Raw genomic sequence first — 19,910 nt, forward strand, 5'->3', positions numbered from 1 at the left:
TAGTTCCTATAAATACACCATTAACTTACCATTCGGTAGACTGAAGTTACTGAGAAAAGTGGGTACTGAGTTTCCTGACAAAGATGCCTCCAGGTTTTCAGCCAATCTGAAATGACAATACTAGTTTCATAAGTTGCTATTTCTAAGTAGTGAAATATGATTGTACATCATGCATTACATGCACAGCATTTATCATTTTGCATTACTGAAGTGATGCCAGTTAGACAACAGATAAGTGCTAAACACCAGATTTTTCCTGCTGCTTGTGCAGGTAAGCAGCAAGGTACTGAGATGGGCCCAGATTACCATGCACCTATACATACTGCACTGACCATCACATGCCTTGTTCTTATAGGGCCTAACATGGTCAATTTGACAAACTGGGGGTGAAGTAAAGAATTTAGTACAGATCACCCCCGAACTGGTGACCATTCAAAGGAAAAAAAGGGGGCAAGCCCTGCCTTCCCAGTACAGTGTAAGTAATATCTATCATTGTTTACTCCCCCTTGGGCTGTTGGGTAAGAACAAAAACTATGACAAGACAGGCTTCAATCCTGCCAAGAGCAAAGCGCATCCTGCTGCTTGTGCATTCTGAACATCCCTGACTTGAAATCAACCCAAGTAGAGGTTGCTTAAAACCTTTCAGGATCAGGGCCTGGAAATTTGGTTGATATAAGACCCACAACATGTAGACTGGGGTGGGCAAAGTACATCCCACAGGCCAAATCCAGCCTGCCAACTGCCTGGATCTGGCCTACAGCTCTCCCTGTGGGGTTCTGCATGGAGCCAAGCCACACCCTCTCCCACCAGGACAGCCCACACCATGCTCCTGCCTGCTGGCCAGGTGCTGCTCTACTCCCCTTGCCTTCAGCAGAAGGCACCCAGCTGAAGCTTCCCCCCGCCCTGCCCATTCACTCAGAGCAGCACAGACAGGGGCAGGGGCAGGAAAAGGAGCCACCACTGGAGGCGAGGGGAGCAGAGTAGCACCTGGCCAGCTGCAGCTGCATAGGAACAGCACCGCCAGCCCAGGCCCTGGCCAGCATGCACAGCTTCCAGTGGGGCTCTTCCTGTGCAGTTGCAGCCAGCCAGGTGCTGCTCTGCCCCCCTCACCTCCTCAGCAGCTCCACATGCTCCTGCCGCACCACTCTGAGCAGTGAGGGAGCTTCAGCCAGGTGGCTCCTGCCTCAGTGAATGGGGCTCCAGCTCCTGACTGCCTCCCATCAATTCCACCTGCCTGGCACAATGAGCAGCCACCTGCAGGCAAGTGGAAGGCAGGCTGGAGCTGGAGCCAGAGCTCTGTGCACTGGTGCAGGATCCACCCAGCTGAAGCTGACCTCTGCCCACCCAGAGCAGCACAGCAGGGCAAGAGCAAGAGAAGGAACTGCTGCTGGAGCTGAGGGGAACAGAACAGCTCTGCCAGCCCAAGCCTGAGCCCCAGCCAGTGCACCCAGCTTCCAGTGGGGCTTTTCCCAATGTAGCTGCAGTGAGCCAGGTGCTGCTCTGCTCCCCCGCCTCCAGCGGCAGTTCCTCCTCCTGCTCCTTCCCGTGCTATGCTGCTCCAGGCAGGGGGGAAACTTCAACAAGGTTGCTCCAGCTGGAGGTGAGGGGAACAGAGCACCTCCCACCCAGCTGCAGCCACACTGGAAACAGCCCTACCAAAAGCTGCATTTTGGCTAGGCCAGGGCAGGGCCAGCAGGTGTGGGGGGAGCACAGCACAGGTTTCCCTGGGCAGGGCTCAGCCCCATGTAGAGTGCCACAAAGGAAGCCATCCCCTAGTTCACTGCTCCCCACCTGCCAACAGCCCCATAGGGAGTTTTGATGAGTTGTTGTGGGGAGGAAGGACACATGGGGTGCTGACCCAGCCCATGACAGCTCATCAAAACTCCCTGTGTGGTCCTCAGGCCCAAATCATTGCCTACCCCTAATGTAGATGCTTATGGGTGCAGACATAAGTGCAGCTCCCACCTGTAACTCAGAACAATTCTTGGAAAGCGTTCCGAGTTACAACATTACCACAAACCAGACAGAAGTTCAGTGTTGATCCCAGGGGGAGGGGAGTCTAGGTGCTAGCCGGAAGCCTGCAGCCAGGTTCCTATAGCAATGGCCATGGCTCTCTGCCAGTGCTCACTGTTTTCAGAATGGGAGTCGGAAAAGGTAGCGGAGGGAGCTCATTCTTGGGGATATCCCCTGGCTGGTGCTGAAAGGTAAGGCAAGTGAATTGGAGCCCCCATCCTCACCCCAGGGGGATGGGCTCCAATACACCCATTCTACCCACCAGTGGGGGCTGAAAAAACCCCAGACTGAAATCCCTCTGTTCCCTTCCCCCCCTCCCATTCTGAAAACAGTGGCAGGTTGGGAGCTCTGCAGACACAAGTTACAAAAGGTGCTACGTTTTGAAATGTCTTTATCTAATACTTCATGCAACAAGGGGTCAGATTTTCACCCAATCAGCCATTTTTAAGTTGTTTGCAGCCACACACTTGTTTGGTCATGTCTATAAACTGCCTTCTGTGGCCAGAGTGGGCAAAAATTGTCATTTACTCTTTGGAGAGGGCAAAGAGGGTGATTAAAAAAGCAGACCTTTTCACACTTACAGCACAAGTCATTGTTTACTGTTGCAGAACAGATCCCTCTAAGAAGTATACAGTCCCCCCTTCTTTCTCCTTTTTGGTCAGAGGATAGTCTGGGTAAGCATAATTTATATTATAGCTATACAAATTCAATCCATACACATGCAAGGGACTACATAACTAGCCGTAACAAAAATAGTGCATAGCAACAGAAAAACAGACTTTACATTTGTACATGCTTTTGGATGTCCTCCAATATGAGCTGACATTCACAGCTGCTATCAGTGGTGTTTTGTAAAGTTCTCAGGAAGCTATGCAGAGTACCAGAAAATTTCTTGTTTATATTTACAATATTCTCACAATCTCCTTGGTTAGAAACGGGCCACGTTTTTTCAATATCCTGCACAAGAAACAACCAAGTTAAAATAAAATACATGCAATAGCTTTATTTCCTTGAAATAACAGGTCTACACCACTAAATATAGGGAAGCTTTGCTTGAAAATAAAACACAAATAAAAAGACACAGCTCTTATCTTGTTATCTGATTTTTTTGTAAAGAAATGGAAAACACTACTTATCCAAAACCAAAAAATCCTAAGTGCACAAAATGCACAAAAACAATTAAGTTTTGGGACAACCCAAACTATTTATGAGTCCAACCCAAATTCAGCAAAGAGTTTCAGATGAAAAAGCTAGGGGGTGGGGAGGTTAAAAACATCAAAACAAAATGTTTCAACATGTTCCAAATTAAATGTCTTGTTACAGAAATGCTGAAACATTTTGCTATGATGTTTTCAAAATTAAGTCCTTCAATTTTATATTTCAAAATAAGATTTCTGACTTAAAATTGAAAGGGAAGGAGAAAGGTTAAAGAAATGGGTTAAAGAACCTGGAAAATAAACAGGATATTTTGTTTTGGGTCAAATGAAATGTTTCAGACTAACTTAAATTGATAGCCGGGGGGGAGGGCAGGAGGACATCACTTTTCACCAAAAGCCAAGAATATTTTTCTTTCCCTTTAATTCAAATACATTTTTCCCAATTTTTTCTGTTCCCGTACCAAACCAAAAAAAATAAAAATCAGTTGTGTGCTTAATTCCCTCCATAACCACATGCTCCTTGCATCATGCCCTACACAGAGACCATTTATTCCTTTCAATCTTTTTCTTGCCTTTTTATTAACTTTGCCTTTTATATAGGTGCTTTTCTAGAACAGGTCTATTTATACATACAATGTTTATCTGCATATGCATATATTTAGATATACGAGAGAAAAGTATTCATATAAAGTCTCCTTGAGCAAAATTCTACCCTCAGATCTGTTTGGTGGCTCTCAGTTCTGACAGCTTGCTCTACTTAACATTCTCTGAACTCTCACTCACACCATTGAGTGCTTTGTGTTGACAGTGGAATACCAAGGCTGATATCCAAAAAGTAAAGAAAGGCAAATCCTGTATTAAAAGAATAAAGCTCATGTTGCTGGAGGCCTCCAAGAGGCGAATTCTCTTCTCCTGAAGGCAACTGCAAAACTCTCACTGGAGCAAGATCAGACCCTGGCTGAGGCCCTAGATGCCAAGCATTCATCTTTTGATCAGAATTTGTGTCCAGCATCAGAGATACAGAGAGCAATCCCTCCTGGCAAGCAAAATTAATCTATTTTCTGGGAGAGTTTTCTTTTAGTCTGAATGACTCTGGTTGGAGAGCTTTCATTTGTACTATGTTTGATTAAAGTCTTGCTCTTGTAAATGTCTAGCAATGTGAAAGCACTCAAGAGTACCATGGTGGTTCCATCAATAAATCTAAAGGAGTTCACCAGGGACCAGGAGTTCACCAGGGAATTGGCTGAGGCCGCATGCTCCTGGTCCATGGTTGACGTGGGAGACTTCAGCTACCCAGACATCTCATGGGAAAAGCTTCCTCTAATGCATGGATGACCTCTATCTGACTCAAGAAGTCTATGGGCCAAGAGGTAAAGTGCTGCTCGACCTGGCACTGGCAACGGGGGACAACCTAATCAGTGACCAAACGATCGATGGGAAGCTGGGTGATAGACACCACGAGCTGATCACCTTCACCATCCACCGTAAAGCTGGCAAGTCAATCAGCAATATAGAAGTCATTGACTTTAGGAAAGCTGACTTTGACAAGCTCAGGAGGCTTGTCACTGAGGCCCTAAGGGACCACAACACCAAGGGGAGGTGAGTTCAGGAAGAGTGGTTGCTCCTGAAGGGAGCAATCCTCAATGCACAAGCTCAGGCTCTTCCGTCTCGGAGGAAAGGCACCAAAAGGGCACAGCAGCCTCCTTGGCTCTCCAGGGAACTAGCAGGCCTGCAGTGGCTAAAAAAAAAGACCTACAAAGGATGGAGGATGGGATCCACCTCCAAGAAAGAATATTCCGCACTGGTCCGGTCCCGCAGGGAGCGAACCAGGAAAGCCAAGGCTGCAATAGAATTTCAACAAGCTACAAGTATCAAGGACAATAAAAAGTCCTTTTTCAGATATGTGGGGAGCCAGAGGAAAAGCAAGGGCAACGTTGGACCCCTGCTAAACCAGATGGGACAACTAACAACCGACACCCAGGAAAAAGCCAACCTATTAAATGGGTACTTTGCGTCAGTTTTTCATCAGTCCCACAGGGTGCCCATGCCCATTACAGGACAGGGAGGCCCAGGTGAGAGAGATTCCCTGCCCTCCATCAATGCTGACCTCTTGAAGGAACACCTTGAGAGGCTGGACACCTTCAAGTCTGCTGGCCCTGACAATCTACACCTCAGGATACTCAAAGAGCTGGCTAGCATCATAACTCAGCCCCTGGCATGGATCTTCGAGAACTCCTAGCACTCTGGTCAACTGCCTGAAGACTGGGAGAAGGCCAATGTGGTACCTATCTCCAAGAAAGGGAAGAAGGTGGATCTGATAAACTACAGGCCCATCAGCCTGACCTCTATCCTGGGCATGGTCTTGGAAAAGATTATCAAAGAAAATCATCCTTAACAGACTAGCTGACAGCAATATCCTGAGGGATACCCAGCATGGGTTTGCTGTGGGTAGGTCTTGCTTGACCAATCTCATTTCCTTCTATGACCAGGTGACCTATCACCTGGGCAAGGGAGAGGAGTTTGACGTTGTATATCTTGACTTCAGAAAAGCCTTCAATCTGGTATCCCATGATCACCTCTTTGCAAAACAAGCCAACTACGGCCTCAGGTCCACCACGATCTGCTGGCTGGGGAATTGGCTCCGTGGTCAGACCCAGAGTGTGGTGGTTGACAGAAATCAATTATCGTGGTGCCCTGTGAAGTCCCCCAAGGCTCTGTCCTTGGACCTGTATTGTTCAACATCTTCATTAATGATGTGGACATCGGAGTCAGAAGTGAACTGGTCAAATTCGCTGATGATACCACACTCTGGGGTAAAGCATCCACACCTGAGGACAGGAGGGCAATCCAGGCTGAACTTGACAGGCTCAGTAAATGGGCAGACAAGAACCTGATGATGTTTAACACTGAAAAATGCAAGGTTCTCCACCTAGGGAGGAAAAACCTGCAGCACGTCTATAGGCTCAGCAGTGCTACGCTGACTAGCACTATGGACAAGAGGGACCTGGGGGTCAGGATTGACCACTAGATGAACATGAGCCAGCAATGTGATGCAGCGGCCAGTAAAGAGAGCAAAACGCTGGCTTGCATCCATAGGTGCTCCTCAAGTAAATCCAGGGACGTCATTCTCCCGTTGTACTTGGCCTTGGTGAGGCCGCAGCTGGAGTACCGCATCCAGTTTTGGGCTCCACAATTCAATAAGGATGTGGAGAAGCTTGAGAGAGTCCAGAGAAGAGCCACACGCATGATCAGAGGTCAGGAAAACAGACCTTATGATGACAGGCTGAGAGCCATGGGGCTCTTTAGCTTGGAAAAGCGCAGGCTCAGGGGTGATCTGATCGACACTTATAAGTTCATCAGGAGTGACCACCAGTACCTGGGGGAACATTTGTTCAGCAGAGCGCCCCGAGGGATGACAAGGTCAAACGGTTATAAATTACTGCAAGACCATTTCAGGCTGGACATAAGGAAGAATTTCTTTACCGTACAAACCCCCAAGGTCTGGAACAGTCTGCCATTGGAGGTGGTTCAAGCACCTACTCTGAACACCTTCAAGAGCAAATTGGATGCTTATCTTGCTGGGATCCTATGACCCCAGCTGACTTCCCGCCCCTTGGGCAGGGGGCTGGACTCAATGATCTTCTGAGGTCCCTTCCAGCCCTAATGTCTATGAAATCTATAAAGCAACACCCCTCCAACCACCGCCACCACTTTTTATTTGGTACTAAATGACAGCCTAGTTATTTTGTTTACAGCTTTCCACACTTGTCAGCATTTATTTATGTGACTCCTGGGTATCACTATGAAGTATGCTAGAAATACCCTTGCAACCCTTGATTGTACATAAGGACACTGGATGGATTGTTCAGGCTGTAGAAATACGGCATGAAAAACCTCTTGGAGGAATTTTCCAGTACAGAAGTGTAACACATGATGTAAAGGACATTGCAGGAATGAAAACTCTTCAAACCTGGTACTGATCATGAATCAAACTGATTCCTTCAATAACAGAACGGAGAAGATGCTTTGTTAAACCATTTTTACAGCTTGTAAAAGCACAGAGAAGGTTGCTGATGACTCTTGGTTTTTCTGTAAGAGAAAAAACATGCAGATGAATCAGTTAAGCTTCAACATCCCATCAGAAATTAAATTAACGTTAAAAAGAGGAAGAGACAGGGAAAGAAGATTTAAATATAAGAGCAAAAATAAAAGTCTAACGTGCTATGCTTTCCTTCTTATATAATGCTCTATATCACCCTCAGTATCCTGAGTGACAGTGAGGACAGTCATGCCTGGAGCAGAACCAGAGCAGCTAGGCTTCATACCAGTTCCATGGAAAGAAAATTCAAAACTTGTAGGGAAATCTGTGGGCTATAACTAAGTCTCCCCTCCTCTACCCTACCATTCCCACCAAGCAACATTCTGGCATCTTCAGCAATCTTTTCCCCTCTGGAGATGCCTGGAGATTACTGTCAGGAAATAGCAATCCACATATAGCTGTAAGTGGAAAGACTGGCCTCTATTACAGATAAGTATCTAATACAGGTATAATCCTAAAGAGAGAGCGTGTATTCTGCTATCTAATCTCCAGGTGAGGGAAGCTTTACCCAAATTAGCTTTCAGCATGACCCTGACAAACAGCTTCCTTCCATTGCCTTCAAAGGTTTGCACATATGACTGAAGAGAGGATCTGGCCCCACTACTGGGTTTGAGTTAAATAGAATCCTGCTCATTCTCTCAAAGCCTGGATGGTTGCAAGGGGGAAGAAAACAACTTCCAATCATAAAGAAATAGGGCTGGAAGGGACCTCCACAGGTCATCTAATCTAATCCTCTGCCGTAGGCAGGATCATCCCTACCCAAACCATGCTACACAAATCCATTATTTAACCTCTTAATAAAAGTACACAGTCAGCCCTGAAATAAGACATCCATGTTTTGTTTTGTTTTGTTTTGTTTTGGTCATTCAGTCTTCATCTCTTAAATAGATAAGGGAAAAGGTAGAGAGAAAAAGATGGCACTGCGTTAATGTTTTTCTTCCCCTCAAAAAGTTGCTTTAAATTCAGGTTCAGTAAAATCCAGCCTAGCAAATTTCTGCATCTAGGAGTTCCAGGCAACCCACAACACAACAAGCAAGTCTCATCAAACCTTTATGTCTTGTATAAAGTTTTGCAAGTTTCCCTTGATGCAGAAAATCTAATGTAAGCACATAGCACAAAGGTCAAGACACTCAGACAATAGTGCCTAAAAACATTAGATTATCCGCCCATTTTTGAACCTTTAAAGCTCGGCACCATTGGAAAAGCATTTTATAGTTGTCTTAACTTCTCTCCCATTGCAGCTAATGAGGGTATTACCAGAGAATCCATCCAGAGAAGCAGAATTAGTCAACCACCAAAATCTGTGGCTTATATACCCGTTGAATACATGGGTTTAGAAGCTAAAACATCAACTATCCACTTTCATGCCATGCTGTTGCATTAGGACTTCTACATCAAAACGTTTTCAGGTGCCTGCCTTTGCTTCCTTTTGAGGTGTCAGTGTTTGAGTCTAATTTGAGACCATCCAACTAGGCTCACTATGGCTGCACCAGGGTGCTCCAAGTACAGCTTTAACATTCCAGCAGTAAGATGGATCATGAAGCAAACAGTTGTTACTACAGCAACCAACCTGCAAGGATTTTTAGTACGCTCAAAGCTGTTATCTGTACATTCTGTAGCAGTAAGACACTAGCAGGACTTAAATGCTTCTGGAAAACCTGGCACATCTCAGAGACACTAAACAAAAAAAACAAAACAAAAAAATCAATAGAACAGCAATCATTTTTAGGACAACAGAATCAAAGAAAGGCTTGAACTGCACATGCTATTATAATCATCAGTGAGCTTCACTAATATTCCAGTTATTCCAATTTGACTTCCTGGAGTCTTATTCCTAGTTCATAAACCTGTGAACTCATCAGAATCAGGCAAAATAGGCAGTACCATCCACTTCCATATGTAACTAGAAAAGCAGGTCACTAAAAACTTATTTTTGGCCATAGCATGAAAATGGATAGTTGCGTATAGATTAGAGTTCAATATAAATATTCTTAGCCTTGGTTTCAGAGGCACTGAAGATTCAGGTCCCATTGATTTGATGGAAGCAACAGGGTACTGAGCCCCTTTTAAAAACCAAGCCTTGACAGTGATGGGGGTGGGAGATGGGGGGAAACTAAATTCTTAATTATTTACCTTTGATCATTTAGTGGGCCTTGTTGCCAATATTCAGTCAAGCTAATCAGTTGCTGGGCATATTTTTCATAAGATGATAATTGTTTGAGCATCCATTTAAAACCATGAATCAGCCCCTGTGCATTCTTTTGTAGCTGGTCTGTATCAGCTACACCAGTGATTCCCATAATGAAGGGCCCCAACAATGTTTTGACCAAAGTTCTTGTTGAATTCACCGGCTGGTTATTATCTAAATGCAGCAACTCCACCCAGGGAATTTCATTTAATGAGCCCTTAATAACAGTTTTCCAGCTGGATTGTTTTTTCTGAAGGTACCTTATATTTTGGTTGATAAGGCTGGAGAAAAATGACCTCAGGCTGAAGTTTCTTTCAGAAACATTATTTGTTAAATTGAACAACTCCATAATGATTTCCATAACTCTCAGAAAGCCATTGTGGTTGTTTGCATAAGTCAGCAGCAGATTTAAGTCATTTTCATTTAACTTATTTTCCCAGAACCCCCCCAGAAGCAGATCAGCCACAGCTCTGATGAAAGGCTTTATGGATGTGCATTTTTTTGTGTGCAAATTAGCAATCATTTCCTGAATTTCCCCCCATTTTTCTTCTTGTGTTGGATTGTGAGTAAGATTTAGTGTACTAGCTAAAGCTATTTTGCTAGTAATATCATTTATTGGTACAAAAATACAAAGAAGATACTGTATTAGGCTGACAGTCTTATTAGGCGAGTTTATATTTGCATTGGTAACAACTGTTACAAGTCTTTCTAGTACCCAAGAATAATTCTGCACATCTGCTAAAAATGCAGCAATTTCACCTACAATATTGTTTAATTCACTTAGTTTGCTCAGATTTGCAGGCAATCTGGTGGATGTGTTTACAGTCTCAGAGCCATTTGAACTGGAATGATCAACCTGAATGGACAAGTAGGTCAAATCAAGAAATGCTTTCACCAAATCTGCCACATGTTTTTCATTTGAACAGACAGCTTCTGCAGTCTCACTTGTAGTTAACTCATTCACTGCATCACAAACAGCTCTTTGAAGAACTGGATAGAACACATGGAGGTAGTCTACGTTTTCTGTAGTATCCAAGTCAGTAGGTTGTTCAAAAATGGTAACTATCTTTTCTGAAGCTTTCTTGGACCATGCCAGAAATTTAGCAATAGCTTCTACTACTTCTGACAGCTTTGCAAACTCATCACTTTCTTGCAGCAAAGTGCTCAAATAATCAGCAGTCTCTGAAAATGGTCCATGAGTGTAGTTAGTGCTACTGCTCCATGAAATAAGAAAAAGTAATATTTTTGTAGCTTCTTCTACCTCTTTATTTTTCAAAGGAAACACCTTATCTAAAGAGATTAACTGTTCTGCTAAACTGACAAGGTCCATTTCCCAGAAAGGAGAATAGAAATCTGGGAAATCTTTGGAGTGATTACTCGTGAAAATATCCACTATCTTTCCCATTTTTGCAAAAGTTTGCCTCATAATTCGGAGAGACGTGGAAAGTTCTCTAGTCATCTGAACAAGTTTCCATGAATTATCTGCATTAAAATTATTCATAAAATGAAACAGTTCATAGTTATCTTGGGTGCCATTTTTTTCAGCAGACTCTCCAAATAGGACATTAAACAAATCCTTCACAAACTTGAGTCCTTTTGCACTATCAAAGTGAAGTGTCTTGTCTTCTGATATGGCTTTGAGTGGGTCATACAGATGTTCTTTAAAACTAGAATAAATTATATTTTCCTTCAATCCATCAACTTCTTCCTGTAGCTTGATCAACCAATCCAAATTCAGAAGAGTTAATATCTTATCTCGGGGAAATATACTGCAACAGAAATATTGTTTAGTGTTTATTAGGGTGGCAGGAATAATTCTGAATGTAGACTGAAGTCATCATTAATGTCTAAAAGGTATTTTGCTACATATTGCTTAAAGAAACACTACAAATACACTATAAAATGATATGGTCTGACAATAGATGTTGATCACTCAAAGGGACATGCTGGTTAGCCATTCAGCCAGTAGTATAATAGGATGGTGTGACTAGGTGACTGTCCCAAGGGGTAATGTTCTGGGTTGGCGGGGAGGGGGATTGAAAAAGCTGGCATTAGCAGCTACACAATCTTGCAACTCAGTGGCAACTGAAAGGTCACTACTGACCTGTGCCTCGGGTGTCTGGCCACACCACTGCCATGCTATATTCAGGGATAATGCCACAATAATACCTAACTGGCTCCTCAACAACATCAAAGAAAAATCCTATGCCCAGTGTGTTATAAATGAGTGGAGAAAATACAGGCAAGTACTATTACCTAGGATTTTCAAATACTACATCATTCAATGACTGCACACCTGGGTATACTTTCATAAACCGAGGAGCTCTAAGATTTATGCTAGCTTCATCTCATTTACGTCAACAACCAAACTGCCATCCCACAGGTAAAATCGTTGAGGTTACACTACCAGAAACCAGGGATAAAAGAATAAAAGAAGTTTGTGTGTAGTGTAAAAATACAATACTTCCAAAACTAAATTGCTACCAAGAAGTTAAATTGCTAGCATCAAAAACATCAAACTTGGTGAATAAGTTGTCATAGAAGAAGAAATTAATTTTAACCAGAAGAAATAATTGCAATAATTTTAAAGAGCCAAACATTTAAAATGGTACATTTTTCAGTTTTTTGACTGAGAAATCAAGAAATTCAAATATTAAAATGTTCTACCTTTTAACTATATTGTCCATAGCAGAATTTACTGTTCTTATGTTTGCATACAAGATTAATAAACCAATTAATAGACACTTACCTCATTTCTGCCATTATATCCCTGTGCAAGTCTTTTAGTAAGACAATTATTTTGTTCCTGTAATATTCTGCAGAAGATGGAAAAAATATCTGCTGTAACACTTTTACCATTTCCATTATCCTACTTTGGAATGGAGCAGTATTTTTTCTGTAGTTTTCATATTGTGTATTGTTAAAAAACAAATCAATGAAATCCTCTATTTGAAGGTCTGTAGAATTTAAGTGCATTATCTCTTCTTCAGTAACAAAGTCAGAGATCATATTAAGCATATTGTTCTGCAAAATCAAATGAGCAACATGAACATTATTGAGCTTTTCTTCATTAAGAAGATCAGTAACAAATGAAATATTGAAATAATCTCTAGAACCATTCTGAAAGACCTCCAGAAAGTCAATGATGTCTTTGATAATTGCAATGAGGTCATCTGATGAGTTTTCATTCGCCATGAGGAGAACCAGTGCATTTATTATTCTAGAATAATTTTTATGAGTGTACTCATTCAGCCAGTCTCTCTCAATCTCTTGAAGTCCCTCAACAATTGTTATTATGGTTTCCAGAGATGACAAATTAAACCATTTAATGAAACTACCAAGTGCCAGTGAAGAGTTTTGTCCTGTTGCTGTACTTAGTAGTTGAATTTCTTTTTCTATCACAGAGAGCAGGTGGCTGACATCAAAATTCACCAGTAAATCCCATATGCTTTTCTCTGTATCAAGCCAGAGGGCCTCAAAGTTATCAAACAGACTACTACTGTTCCTACTTAAAGTTGCTAATGCCATGAATACCACGTAAGTTTGGTTTCCAGCTGGAGAGAGTGCCATTAAAGGCTGGGCTGCAGAAAGAAAGGAGAGGACATCCTCAGAATCTAGCATTCCAGTAATATCATTGACCATGATTTTTAAATTAGTAAGAATAGTGTTTATAACTGAAGTTCCTGCACTTCCATTCAAGCGTAGAAAGCTATGCAGATCCGCTAACTGGTCAGAAACAGCTCTGGCCTTCCCAATGTCTGCTGTTGTCATATTGTTCACTACTTCGATGAGTTGCAAAGCAGCTTGCCTTTTTGGTGTGGATGGGCAATGAATTGAATGAAGACTACTGTTTCCTGAAGACATAAGAGAGACTGACAGATCATCCCAAAACTCCTCTAAATCCATCAGAACATCGTCATCCAGATGGTGGATCTCAGAAAACTTCAAAAAAAAGGAGTTCCACTCTTTGAGCTGATAGAAAAAGCAAGTCATGTTGTAAGAGGCCTCCCTCAGTAGCTCTTCATTAGAGCATAGAGAATTTCCTGCAGGAGCTGTCAACTGCAGTAGCTCAAATGCATCAGCAACCATGTTGTAAACAAAGGAAGAATCTAAGTTACAAGGCTTCAAAGCAGGATCATCCAACAGGTTGGCTGTTGTGAGATTCCAGCAGGCAACTGTGCTAAGACAACTCAAGACCTTTGCAGATTCATCAGGCATATTTGTTACTAGCTCCAGTAACTTTAGGAGGCCATTTGCTTTACTAGATAAATCTTCTTTGCCATATATTGACATATTTGTTTCCTGACTCAACATAAAAGTAAATACTTCAATTATGGCATCAGTGATGTTGCTGTTGTGAGGTAACTGCTCTAGAAGACTGAAGACATCAGGAAGAAGGTAAAGTGCCTCTACAAAATCATCACGCTCAGCTTGAAACAATTCTAAGACAGGCAATATATTTGTCAAGTTCCAAAAGTGTGAATTGTTCTCAAGCATATGTAACCAGCCTGTCAATGTTCCCAAAACAGGATTCTCAACCTTCAAAGCTTTAATATTTGTAAAGAATTTGTTCAGGCTCTTACAGACCTGTTCTAGCTGATTTATTAAGAATTCTAGATCTGTATTCTCAAGGTTTTGCATCAAATTTGCCACATGCTTTAGAAATTTGTTATCACCTAATATTATTGGAAAATTGAAAATGCTAAAAGACTTTAAAAATTTTAATGTCTTCCCAACCAGTTCAACATCAACAGCTGCTGCATTTATCAACATCTGCAGAGGTATGTTTTGCATACTTTGCATATTATGTGACAAGTTTGATGCAACGTAAGTTATTAGCTGTTCAAAGGATTCCATTAGCAAACTTATATTTTTGTCTTGGGGGATCGCCTCTAATGAATTTAGGAGCTGTACAATATCCAGAAGAGATGTGCTGTTTCGTAGGCTTGCAGCAGTTCGGTTTTTCAGAAAAATCCAAATTCTTTTCCAGTGGGCTACTGAAGAAGGCTGGTGACTATGAAAGAAATTAGGGACTTCACTTGAATTCTCAGTGGCTTCAGTGATTAGTTTAGTGAAATATGTCTGTTTCAAGTCAGATGTGTATTGTGAGTACTTCATTAAGTGCTTAACTATTGTTTCTATTTGGCCCCCTGAGCTATTTAATAGCTTAAAGATAAAGTCAAGTGTATGGGTATCACCTTTAACATCAGATGTTGGCTGGGTGAATTTTAAAATGTTTTCTATAATGTTGAAATAAATATTCATACAATGTGCATCAGAACCATTCTGTAAACACAGAGAATCTTCCAAATCAAAATAAGCCATGTTAATAATATCCAGGATATTTTCTAGACTATAATCCATATCATCAAGGTTTCCCAGAGACAACAGAAATAAAACGTGGCTTGTGTTTTCAAGGTTGGAAAGGGAAATTAATTTCTCACTGAGGTTACTGATAATATCTATCCACTCATTACAACCCTTTACTCCATTCAGGATATTACCAATGGTTAGAAGGTAATCAGGATGAAACCAGAAAGGTATTTGTGAAATATTTTTGGTTGTCAAATCTAACTCTGTCACATTCTGGAGAATGTTGGCACAAGCCAGTAGGTAACGATCTTGAGATATGTTTTTAAGGAATCCAGCAGTCTCTTTTAGCTCTGTGAGAACAATGGCCAGCTCTTCTGTAGAAAGCTTCAGGATACTTGAAAGTGAATGCCCAATTGAATATAGGTTTGTCTTCTTATAGTCCACTTTAGAACTCAATCGAGTAAAAATGCCAGCCCAGAAATCCAAAAACTCCCTGCTAAAAGTCTTCAGCAGAGATTTCTGTAATTCTGTGATCACAGTTTCCATTGTTTGGAAAGCTTCCTCCAGACTTTCCCTTGTAAGGTTGCTAGTGATATCAATTGCAATCTTAAGTGCACTTACAAGATCATCAAGGGCACCAAAATCCTCCCAGTTGTTCAATTTCCCAGCTCCTGTTATGATGCCTAGTAGATTCAACGCAGATGTAGTTTCAGGACTAGCTACAAATGTCACATTGCATGGTTCAGCATGGGTTATATTTCCAAGCCCTTCAGAAATCTGGGTCAGGCTGTTTTGTAGGTATGTGATAAAATTTAAATCCAGTGTTAACATTTCAGAAGCTTCTTGAAGAATCTTTGTCCACATCTGAAGCCAGGTAGCTGTGCAATGCATGGCAAAAGGCACAGATACCCCAAAGTCTGTTGAATTGGACAGAACACTGACCAATGGAAGAAGTAGTGAGCTGTAAAGCTTTACTGAAGGTTTCTCAGAAGGGATGCCAAGAACATAAAAATCAGTACATTCATTATTTAACAGGCTTTCTGGTGGAATGTCAAAAAGTTGTTCTAAGTATTGAAAGGCAACTGTACGTAGCTCTTTTTCTATAAACATAGCTTTAAGGCTCCCCAGAGTTTTATATACAACTTCTACCTCTTGTTCCCCTTTCTGTGCAAGGTACTGGGCCTGGAGGATTAAGTAGTTGTAAACTCTTTCTAACTTTTCACAGAGAGGCTTCTGAGTAAGACCATCAAGAAGTGTTATAATTTCAGATAGAAAGTCAAAAACCACACTCATATTTTGGAAAGCAAGCTGTATTCGAGTAGATGAAATGTCTTTTGAAGTTTTGTGGAAGAAAGATAACAAAGAGCTATTGCTTTGGATTCTTAAGAATTGATCAGTGTTTTGATATACAGTGGAAAGCATCTCAACAAGCGAGGCAGCTTTACTATCCACTATCCTGGGGATGTTTTGGTAGAAATCAGACACAATTTTCCCTGTGTCTTGTACTTTAGATACAGCAGTTGCATTTGAGAGTAGAATACAAGACAGATTTCTCATTTTGTACATGATACTAAGAGCTGTACTGACATGTTCTTGGGTCAATAACCCAACCTCATACAGACTCGTTATGAAGTTTTCACAGAAATTGTTTACAACCTTTATGCCATCAACATTCCATTGAGGCCAATGTGCGCGGATGTTTTGGAAAAACTGAAGGCTTTTATTAAGGACTTTCTGATTTTCTGGAACAGAGAACACAGTTTTAGATAAGAAATTCTCCAGGTTGTCTACTTCTCCAGTTGAACTTGTACCCATCAAGAGGTGTGGTAGTTTAGGATCAAGCTCATACAAGACCATTTCCACCGTTTTCCAAAATACTTCAGCCTGCTTATTTGGCCAGAGCCTTGAAACAAGTTGAAAATTCTCTAGTAGCTTTTTACTGAGGTCAGAAAATGGATGAAAATCCACAGCAGACTCATTTGTCTCCACACTGGCAAAACTGTTAATCCATGTAACAGCATTATTCAACACTGTGTCTAGGAGGGATTGGGTGTCTTGAAGGCTTAAAGAAGCCAAAGAACCAGGCATCAAATTCTCTTGTATGAATTCTGCAAGGCGCAAGCTGTTGACTATGTCTTCTTTCTCTTCAGGAATTTGTAAGTTTTCTTCACTTGTCAGAAGCTCTTTGACAGAGGTCAAAATCCTGAAATATTAAAATCAAGATTTTCATGCAAGTTACCTGCAGTTAATATATACCTTAGCATGAAGCATGTGTAATCATTGTATTTCTTCTAGAATGCATTGCATTGATATCTTAAAATCAAGAGGACATTTAAAAACCACTAAAATAATGTTTATAGTGTTATCTTTTAAACACCAAATTAAAAATACATTAGCAGGGAGTTGCATCATTTTTAACACAAACACAAAGGCAATGACTAAGAATATTTCAACCACACAAGTCAATGAAGTAGAGTTGACCTTAGGTAGATGATTAGGGACACAGACATCTATTGAGCAAGAGGATAGAGCCATGAAAGCTATGCAAGCTAAGTCTCTGCCTCAATGACCTTTCATGTTCTGCTGAAACCAGCAGAATTTTTAAGATCCACAGAGTAAGTAGCTTTAAAGGAATTAGCAAGTAGAACAGTTCAAAGATATTTTATTTCCTTCAAATGTTGAAGAAAATGAAAAACTTCTATGTTTCTGTAAAGAATTGAAAAGCAAATGCAAGTTTCTAACAACTCATCCCTAAAAAGTTGTTGGCTTCTCAAAAAAACCCGAAGAAAATGCCAGTGAAAACAGAAATGTTGTCATGAAAAAATCCTTTCATCACTGCCGTTCTTGCTGCAAATATTTTACTTAAAGATTTCAACCAGTTTTACACAGAACTTTGGCTAAGAATGGGAAGGTTTGGGACACACAAATTAGGGAAGAGTAGGATCAGTAGGTCTCAACCAAAAATAGTTTTAACTTGCTAAACTAATTCAGTGAAGAAAGCCAACAGAAATCATATTTTTCTTAATTTTTGCATTGAAGACTTTTAAAGCAGGAAAACTGAGAAGCTAAGCATTGAAAAAAATATTCCAGAAGTTAATGATTGTTTCCATTATGTGGTCTCCACCACAAGTTTTTGCACAAAGTGTATGTAACATTTATTTTTGTTTTTCTTGTTAAAAAAAGACTCAGTTAATTTTGTTATTAATACTATTGTGTAGCAGCAACAACATGTTTAGTGCTCTTGTATATTAGAGTACAGGCTGGATACCTGTTCCTGGAGATCTTTTATTCTAAAGTCAACACAGAGAAAAGGTGAAGAGGGAATGTGAGGAGAGAGCTGAGATAAAACAGAAAATGTGTAATTGAACACACAGGTCTGTTAGGTCCACTGTGCTTGTGTACTGACATTTTCATTTCTGTCCTCATTTCCATTTAATAAAACTCTATATTTCACACAAATTTTCAGCTTTCAGAACCAAATGAGGAATTATTAATTCCTAGTGCCCACTTCATCAAAACCATCAATGGTTGAATAGTACAAGGACTTTGATCCAAGATATTTTTGACTGCATTCCTTAATATAACCAAAAGTTCAGAACATGGGAATTTTTAGGAGCTCTGTTACAAATCCAATCCTGAATTTACTTTACCCAGATTTTCATCCAGCTGGATGAGTTAATTTGTTCCTATGTAACTAGCAGATGAGTAGCTCATGCTCCAAATGAAGTAGAAAAACTCTAACTGACTTCAATAGGAAAATAATTCAGGTCTCCTATGAAAAGCACAACAGATGGCCATATCATACTCTTGCCTTTAAGAACTCAACAATTCAGTCATTGGAGACTTCTGCTTAAATGTGAAGGGTAGCACACAGCCCACAACACCAGCAACTGGGTTCAATTGCAGAACAGAAGAAGTTTAAAATTGGAGATTAGAAAGAACTTTCTGACTACAAGGGTGGTTAAGCACTGGAACAGGCTACCTAAAGAAGTTGTGGAACCTCCATCTCTGGAAATTTGAAAAGCAAGTTGCACAGACACTTAGCTGGGATAGTTTAGTTAGCTTAGATCCTGCCTTGAGCAGAGGGCTGGACTAGATGACCTTCTAGCCCTGCATACCCACAATTCTGTGAAGAGCTGCGAATTCCAGAATTAGGTTATGAAGGGCCCATCTTTTACAGATTTACAACATTTCTTTCCATTTCACAGGCGACATGACTGATTACTTTAGCAAACACCAAAAATAAGGAAGCAGCATAATGTGAAATCTTTAGAAATGCAATTTAAAAAACACTTTTCTACAACAGCTAATTCCTGTGACTAGATTTGCCAACAACACTAGGTGTGTCCATTTAAATTTTCTTTTCACAACTAAGGGCCTTGTTACACACTGCACTTTGAGCAGCTCATATGTTGATCAATGTTAGTGCTAGCTTGAGTTTGGAGCAGTCACACCTAAAGGCTAAAGACTTTCTCTCTTTCCCCTACTTGCTCAACTGTGACTTGCCACTAGGGGGCTGGTGAGCAGGGGCCTGACTTGGAGCTACAGCTCTAAGTTGCCACTACAGGGCTGGGGAGCCAGGACAAGCTTCTATCCCCACTCTGGAGGCAGTGCCAGATTTAGGTATAAGCTAAATAAGCTTCAGTTTAGGGCCTCACATTATAAGGGACCTCTAAACCAGCTCCCAGGCCGTAAAGGGTCAGCTGCCAGCCACAAACCGCAGCCCCACAGAGCCAGTCAGAAAGGCTGCAATTCCTTTTGCAAGACCCGCAGCAGCCGTGGTTGAGGTCTGGGTCCACCCAGGGGCTGAAAGTATCTGTACTTGTGTTCCAGCCAGAAATTCCAGCCGCAGGGCTCTGCATGGCGGTCTGAGTTTGCTGGGCTGCAGCCGCTTCCAATCCACAGTTTGCTGGGCCACAGCATAGAAAGGTTGGGAACCCATAGTTCAGGGACCCAGCATGTCATAATCTGGCCCTGTCTGGGAGGAAGGTGTGAGAGATGGGTTGGGGAGAGGGCAAGCCTGGAACATGAAACCTGGGGGGTGGAGAGTTAGTGGAATGGGGGTGGGTAATGAAATGTGAGGTAGAAAGTAAACGGCAGTATGGGAAGCGTGGTAAAATAAAAGAAGTCATACACTGAA

The 19,910-nt window shown here is 41.4% G+C and overlaps 1 protein-coding gene across 1 annotated transcript in view; it reads right to left on the minus strand.

Annotated features, from left to right (window-relative positions):
- Positions 1-19,910, minus strand: part of ABCA13 (ATP binding cassette subfamily A member 13) — a 368,570-nt gene that overhangs the window by 279,085 nt on the left and 69,575 nt on the right. The window contains 6 exon segments of the mRNA XM_019537509.1: positions 30-106; positions 2,798-2,970; positions 7,141-7,259; positions 8,840-8,946; positions 9,403-11,226; positions 12,207-16,973. Coding sequence (XP_019393054.1) covers positions 30-106; positions 2,798-2,970; positions 7,141-7,259; positions 8,840-8,946; positions 9,403-11,226; positions 12,207-16,973 — 7,067 coding nt within the window.

This window comes from Crocodylus porosus, unplaced genomic scaffold (genome assembly GCF_001723895.1).
Source record: "Crocodylus porosus isolate Cpor-Errol unplaced genomic scaffold, CroPor_comp1, whole genome shotgun sequence".
Classification (NCBI taxonomy): Eukaryota; Metazoa; Chordata; order Crocodylia; family Crocodylidae; genus Crocodylus; species Crocodylus porosus.